Consider the following 7,388-nt stretch of genomic DNA (forward strand, 5'->3'; position numbering starts at 1 on the left):
CTAGTGGTGGATTTCTTTACCAAATTAAAATAGTTGCTTCTCTTTGCCTTTTTTTAAAATATTTTTCTTTAAAAATCAAAATACCTGTTCTTCTTTTTCTTTTATATTAAAACAATTTAAAAGAATAATATTTTTAAAATAAATCTTTTCTCTTTCCTGAAAGAGTAATTTTTTATCTCTTATTGCAAGGCAATGTGGCCTCTAAAATTTGCTCGTTTATAAACTGAACAACAAAAAAACCCCTCTGCTGTTTAAGTGCTGGGTCCCCATTAACCTCAGTCATGTGTACCTCTGCCAGATATATGATTCTCATTATGCACTATTGTATTAATTTCTTTTTGCAATAAGTAATTTTTATTCTACTCTCCTGAGACAGTGTATCTACTTGACATATTATTTCAGTAAATTTCCTTAAACTGGGCAACTCCAGTCTTTGTATTCATAGGAAATGAAAAGTATTATCTTAAAAAGTGTTTTTCCAAGATTTAATACGGGCTAGAATCAAAACTATTACTGTCTCCTTCAATAATATTGTCAATAACATAAATCTGTGCTGAAACAATTTCAGTTGTTTAAGACATAGAGATAAAATTATGACTCAGGATGAATTTTGCACTAGAACTTGCCTGTCTGCCAGAACATGTACTCTCTGCACGCTGCCCTGTTTGTCATCAGACAGTGGAGAGAAACCAGAGCAGAAGTGTGGGTGGCTGGGCAGAGAGGGGGACTAGAGGCAGGCTGAGGGCATCGTCCTGTGATAAGCCCAGCTGCCCCTGCTGCCTACTCTGCCTTAGGCATCTGCTGCACCGTGAGTGTGTGGCTGCAGCAGGAATTCTTATGGGAAGAAGCATGTCCAAAATGGCCCTGGGGCTGCAGGGGCCCATGGCTGTGTACCTCACCACATGGGTGCCACCCTATAACACTCCAGCCCTGGAGCCACAAGCTCATGGGCTTAGCCTAGAGTTTTACTTTAAAATATATATGTAGAGGGTTCTTCAACACCTTGAGATAGTGTCAGGAGAATAAGCCACACACTTGTTCCCAAGAGGCACTTTTTTTTTAGGGAAGAAAATAAAGGAGCCTGGCAAAAGGAGGAGACATTATATAGCTACCTGCTCTCACATCTGGATGGCAGGGCCACGATTGCATGGCAAACCTATGCCTTTGGTTTTACCTGCTCTGGTCCTTATTGCCAACCCCCGCCAGGTGGGGCCTCTGACCCACTGGACACTCTGGGGCTCCAGGCCAGGGTGAAGGGCAGTATCCTCACTGTCCCTGCTAATCTGAGGTTGGGTTAGGGGCTCCAGGAGCTGTGGAGTGTTGAAGTTTTCCATGACTGTTTGTGACTGACAGCTGCTCCAGGGCTTCCCCATGTGGGCGCCAGGCCCTGACATGAGGGATACAACACCACCTCAGCTCCGTGAGGTTTGACCCATCCCTTCCCCCTCTGCATACACCTCCCTGAACCCCCTTCAAGGTGTTTCTGACCCAACAATTACTGATCTGGTGTGTAAAACACCATCAGTGGGGCACAAGGGGAAGAGGAAAGGAAGTAGAAGAGAGAGAAAGCAGCAAGAGAGACAGTGTGAGGGAAATAACAATTAATTTCCCTTTCTTTGAATAAAGAGCTGCAAGAGCTCTGCTAATGCTACCAGTGGGGCAGCCTCTTGCTGGGCTGAGGAGAGTCCTAGGAGCTGGGGGCCTTCCTGTTTGGAGGGTGCCAGGATCCCCCGGGCAATCACTCCCTGCCCTAGCTGGACATAGAGAGGCTGCAGCTGCTGCCCTGGGCAGAGGGACCTGCCACTGTCATTGCCTGCCCCTGCTCCTCCTGGAGCTGGTCCTGCTCTGCAGAGACAGGCACAGGTGGGGGATGCCTGGAACCCCTGGGAGAAGCAGCCTCCAGTATGCTGACTTCCTCCTCCAAGTTACAGCCTTTGGGACCACTGGTGGGACTCCTTTCCCAGGAACTGCTGGTCCTGGAGCTATTGGAGCTGGAGTTGCTGGAGCTGGAGTTCCTGGAATTGCTGGAGCTGGCTCTGCCCACAGGGCTGTTGTTCTCATCTCTGACTGCACCAGATTGCAGCAGCCTCTGGACTCCTCGCTGCACTGGCCCACAATTATGTTGATGGCACCATGGACCAGCAGTGCTGTGTGTTGCTCGAGGAGAGGCTCCAGCCCCTCAATCAAGGCCTGTACATTCAGCCCCTCGACACAGAGATCGTGCAGGATGGTGCTCTCTGCGGCCTCAACCAGCCACCACCAGCTCCGGTATATTCCCTCCAGCCTCTGGCGCAGCCAGGGCCACACAGGGTCCAGGAGCTGATGTCGTCCATGGAAAAGTCCTGCCCAGACCTCAGGAAGAAGACCACCTCCAAACTCCAGCCCTGAGGCCCTCTGCTCAGGTGGGGATAGTGCACCCTGTGGAGAAGATGGATGGGATGCCACTGGGAAATAGGGGCTGTTCTCATCCAGGCCGTCAGGAGTTGTCCCTGCCAGGCTGCTGCCATCTGGCAGCTCCTCAGGGACTGTGATGGCTGTCTCCAGATAGTCGTCTTCACTGTCAGAAAACCTGATAGTCTCTATTGTTCTTCTGCAGAGTGGGTATGATGGATTTCTCTGAGCCCACCGCAGGATATAGCCCAGGCAGAAACAGTGGTGACAGGGCAGAGCAGAAGCCACGTCCTTCTGAGTGTCCTGGCAAATGGGGCAGTTGCCGTCTGTCTCCATGGCCATTTTGTGCTCTGCAGTGCGCTGGGGAGAGCTGAGGATCAGGAGCTGCTTACCTTCACTGGTGTCACACACTGCAGGAAGGAGAGGCCATGGTCACTGGCTATGGCAGGAAGGGGAGGAAGAAATGTCCAGGTCCCTTGAGAAGGATGCCCTCCAAGCTCCCTGCACCCCTTTAGCCACCCCAGGGGGACATTGTCCCACACAGCCAACCTTCACTGCTGCCAGTACTCCCAGCTGCCTGAACCAGGCAGGGCCAGGAGTGATGGCCCTGGGACTGGCACTGAGATCTGCCAATGATAGGCACCAGCCAGCATTGGACAAGCCTGGTTTGATTCTCCAGACTTCACTGTCCTGCTCACATGAAGTTCAGGCTGCGACCAGACAGGCCCAGACACACACAGAAGCAGACAGGGACAAGATGTCACAATACACTGTGATGTCACAATTTACTCCTCAGTGACATCAGCCTCCATGCCCAGTGACAGCACAAAAGGCATTCTGTCCCCCAGGTTCCCAAGATAAGTCATGAGGGAAGTGAGGTCACAATCCATTACCTGGTGATGTCACAGTTCACAGCTTGGTGACATCAGCCTCCACCCCCCAGTGTTGTCACAGCAGGCCTTCCCATGCTGCAGGCACATGGCATCAGCTAAAACTGGGCAATTCAGGCTGGAGACCAGAGTCCCTCTTCCCTTATGAGGATAGACTGGCAGGGGCCAGGTTTCCCAGTGAGGTTTTTGCCATCTCTCTGCTTGGTGGTTTCAAGCCCCATCTGGACAAAGCCCTGGGCACCTGATCTAACCCCAGCACCAACCCAGCTTAGGCAGAAGCTTGGACCAGAGACCTTCCAAGGTTCTCTGCACCCACATCCATTCTGTAATCTTTCCCTAATGCTGTGAGAAGATTCAAGTTTAAGATGGCCATCAACAGGGTCCATATCAGCAATTTTAGCAGGGTTTTAGGTTCATGTTCTATATCTCCGCAGTATTAGTCAGTTTAGCATCTGCTTAATTTGCAAAGTGTAAAGTTCTCTCTTCACACAGCCTTGTCCCACAGTCTGGCAGTGCAGCAGAACTGATGAACTCCAACTCAAACTGCCAAAAGTAATTGCCTCTGGATTGATGGATAAACAACAGTCATGAGGGATGTTTGCAGCAGACTGGTCACATAGACTCAGGGCTTTCTAAAAGTCTCGGTGGTAAATTCTGCCCGTGCTACCACATGTGGGTGGCACCCATACTGGGGCATAAGGGGAAAGGGAAGGGCACTAGAAAGGGGCAGAAAACAGCACCTAGAGATTGCATGAAGGAAATAAAAAATTCTTTGTTTTTCCTTGAATAAAGAGTTCTGAGAACCCTGTTATTGCTGCCGGCGGGGCGACCTCTTGCTGGGCTGGGGAAAGTCTTGGGAGCTGAGGGCCCTCCTCTTTGGGGGGTGCCGGGGACCCCGAGGTGAGTGGTCCGTGCCCTGGCTGGGAGAGGAGGGGCTGCAGCTGCTGCCCTGGGCAGAGGGACCTGCCACTGTCATTGCCTGCCCCGGCTCCTCCTGGGGTTGGTCCTGCTCTGCAGGGATGGGCACAGGGTGTGGCAGATTGTGATGCCTGGGTGGGAAGGCCTCCATTGTACCAGCTTCCTCCTCCTGCACAGAGACTGCAGGGCTGCTGGTGGGAGTCCCCTCTCGTGAGTTGCTGCAGCTGGAGCTGGAGTTGCTGGAGCTGGTGCTGGAAGAACTGAAGCTGGAGTTGCTGGAGCTAATGATGGAGGAGCTGGAGCTGGAGCTGCTGGAGCTGGTGCTGGCTGCTGGGCTGTTGTCCTCATCCCCAGCAGCGTGGGAGCGCAGCAGCCTCCTGGCCTCTTCACTGCACTGGCCCACAATGATGTTGATGGTGTCCTGGACCAGTGGCACTGTGTGTTCCTCCAGGATGTCTTGCAGCCTCTGGACCATGATCTCCTCATCTGGACCAAAGACACAGAGGGCATGCAGGATGCTGCTCTGTGCGTTCCTTGCCAGCCACCACTGGTCTCCATAGATGGTCTCCAGCCTCCGGTGCAGCCAGGGCCGCAGCGGGTCCAGGAGTTGCTGTTGTCGACGGAAAAGTTCTGCCCAGAGGTCAGGCAGGACACCACCAACAGCTTGGGGTGGTGTCCACTGTGAAGAAGATGGATGGGATGCCACAGGGGAATGGGGGCTGTTTCCTTGAGGGCCATCAGGAGCTGTCCCTGCCTGGCTGATGGCATCTGGCAGCTCATCAGGGGCTGTGATGACAATCTCCATGGAGTCATCAGAAAACCTCACAGTCTCTATCATTCTTCTGCAGAGTGGGCACACGGGATTTATGTGTGTCCACCGCAGGATGCAGCCCCGGCAAAAACGGTGGCGACAGGGCAGAGCAGAAGCCACATCCTTCTGAGTGTCCTGGCAGATGGAGCAGTTGCCATCTGTCTCCGAAGCCATTTTTGTGCCCTACAGCACACTGGTGAGAGCTGAGGATCAGGAGCTGCTTGCCCTCCCTGGTGTCACATACCACAGGAGGGAGACACCATGGTCACTGGTATCCCAGGAATGGGAAGAAGAAATGTCCAGGTCCCTTAAGAACAACACACTCCCAGCTCCCTGAGCCCCGTCACTCACCCCTGACCACCCCAGGGGATGTTGTCCCACACAGCCAACCTTCACTGCTGCAAGCACCCACAGTGCCCAGCTGCCAAACTAGCCAGGGCCAGGGAAACAGGAGGGATTGCTCCAAGTCTGCACTGAGATCCACTCAGCACCAGAGAAGCCTGGCTCAGTCCTCCAGACCTCACAGTCCTGCCTGGATGGACTTCAGGCTGGAGCCAGACTGGCCAAGGCTCTGCCTACAGAAAAATATAAGCAGTGAGGGATGATATGTCACAATGCATCCCCCAGTGGTGTCACAATCTGCTGCTCAGTGATATCACCTTCCACCAGCAGGTGATGTCACAATGAGATGTCTTTCGCTGCCAGCACTCAGTGTCAGGAGAAAAAGGGAAAGACTGTTTCCTGTTTTCAACTTCTACATTTCTGTGTTGCTCTGTCCCTCGGCCACCTGTATCATGCATCCATGGCCTTGCGTCTTATCCCTGCTCCTGACCCCTTGCCAAGATTTCCTGTGAGGAGGAGAGTGGTGGGAACAGTCGGCATGGACTGCCTGCAGCTGGATGACACCTTCTCCTCTCACTGCCTTTCCTTGGGCTATGCCAGGATTTTGAGGACTTGGCTAGTTAGTGCCCAGCTCTGTGTGTGAGTCTCCCACTCCTGTGGGTCATGTCCCTGCCTCAGGGAGAAGCAGAAAGGGGCATTTTGCTCGAGTCTCACCCAGTGCCACTGGCACTCACTCAGTGCCATGTCCCTCTCTGCTTACCAAGTCTCCATGCTTCTGACAGTGCATTGATGCTCCTCAAAAGCACGAGTGATGGGGCCCCACACCTGCAAGAAAGATCTGGAGTTGCTGCCCCTTCAGACTAGGGTAGAAGGGCTGGTGGTACCCTGCTCATGACTCTGGAGAGCCCAGGATCCATCACCACCTGGGCTGGGCTGTCCCACCATCCCTTCTACATCTTTAGCTCCAAGGAAGCCGTGAAGGTCAGGCCCACATATGTTACAATAACTCATAGCTCAGAGAAAGGGACGAGACTGCCTTGCCCAGGTGGCAGAGGTGTAGGATTGAACGTTTGGCTCCTGCACCCGAGTCTTCAGCCTTTTGCCTTCATGCAGCCTTTCTTCTGTGGGCAAGGGGAAGGTGTGTTTTATGAGAACAAGCTGCTCTTTTCTTCTCATCTTCTCACATATCAAGCCTCAATTTCTTTACTGAGCTTGAAAGCTGGAAGTACCTGTTTCTAAGATGGTTCAGATAATAATGGCCAGTCTTCGCGAGCGAAGATTTGGGAAAGGTCATTGACCCTTCGAGCCTGCGCAGTGGATTTTTTAGGTTCAGATAAACTAGGCTTTAATGCTTTATAACCGAGAAGTTGTTTCCAGAAGTACATGAAATACTGCATCCTTGAGAGCAACGGGAAGAAGCCAAAGGAGCAGACACCATCTTTTCAGACTTCTCCCAGATCAGTCTGTCTGTGTTCCTCCAGACACACTCCGAATATTGCTAGAAACATCTTGCTCCACATTGTTGTCTAAATCAGGCATGAGGGAAGGCCACTAGCCTGGCATGTGGCCTCCAGCAGAAGCTGCTGTGGTGGATTATGTGCTGGTGCAGGATCTGTTGCTTAAAGCTGCCAGCTTAATACATTTATTAATACATAGCTCCAGATTAATACATTTTACTACAGTCAATCAGGTATCGGATTTAATTATTTTAGCTTTGTGTTCTCTCTCTTCCGTATAACCAGTGGTAATAGCAAGTAGACAGAAGCCTTAGGTGCCAAGCCACCTGTCCCTGCTCCCACTGAGTCTCCATTTCCTTTTTCTCCTCATTTCAGGAGCAGATCCTTGCTTAGCCATGGAAGGATGAAAACATCTACAAAAAACATTTACAGAAGGAAAAAAAATCAGTGGTTTTCTGCAATGAAAGATTTGGCAGTTCTTGTTTCTTAAGGTTTGTTTGTTTTTCTTATATTTAAATCGTCAGTAATTTTGCTCACTTTTTTACTGTGGAGAGTCTTAAAGCATATGATGATTTTCAG

The 7,388-nt window shown here is 51.4% G+C and overlaps 1 protein-coding gene across 1 annotated transcript; it reads right to left on the reverse strand.

Annotated features, from left to right (window-relative positions):
* Positions 1–1,616: 1,616 nt before the first annotated feature.
* LOC108508781 lies at positions 1,617–3,297 on the reverse strand. Its single transcript, XM_017837872.1, has 2 exons — positions 3,285–3,297; positions 1,617–2,801 (listed from the first exon to the last, which is right to left on the reverse strand). Exon 2 carries the CDS (start codon positions 2,731–2,733, stop codon positions 1,807–1,809), a length of 927 nt encoding a protein of 308 aa, XP_017693361.1. The 5' UTR covers positions 2,734–2,801; positions 3,285–3,297; the 3' UTR covers positions 1,617–1,806.
* Between the last annotated feature and the right edge of the window lie 4,091 nt (positions 3,298–7,388).

Source organism: Lepidothrix coronata, unplaced genomic scaffold, assembly GCF_001604755.1.
Source record: "Lepidothrix coronata isolate B3197 unplaced genomic scaffold, Lepidothrix_coronata-1.0 Scaffold314, whole genome shotgun sequence".
Classification (NCBI taxonomy): domain Eukaryota; kingdom Metazoa; phylum Chordata; class Aves; order Passeriformes; family Pipridae; genus Lepidothrix; species Lepidothrix coronata.

Coding starts and splice junctions, on each gene's coding strand:
- LOC108508781 (XM_017837872.1), bottom strand. CDS start 2,733: ATGGCCATGGAGACAGACGGCAACTGCCCCATTTGCCAGGACACTCAG.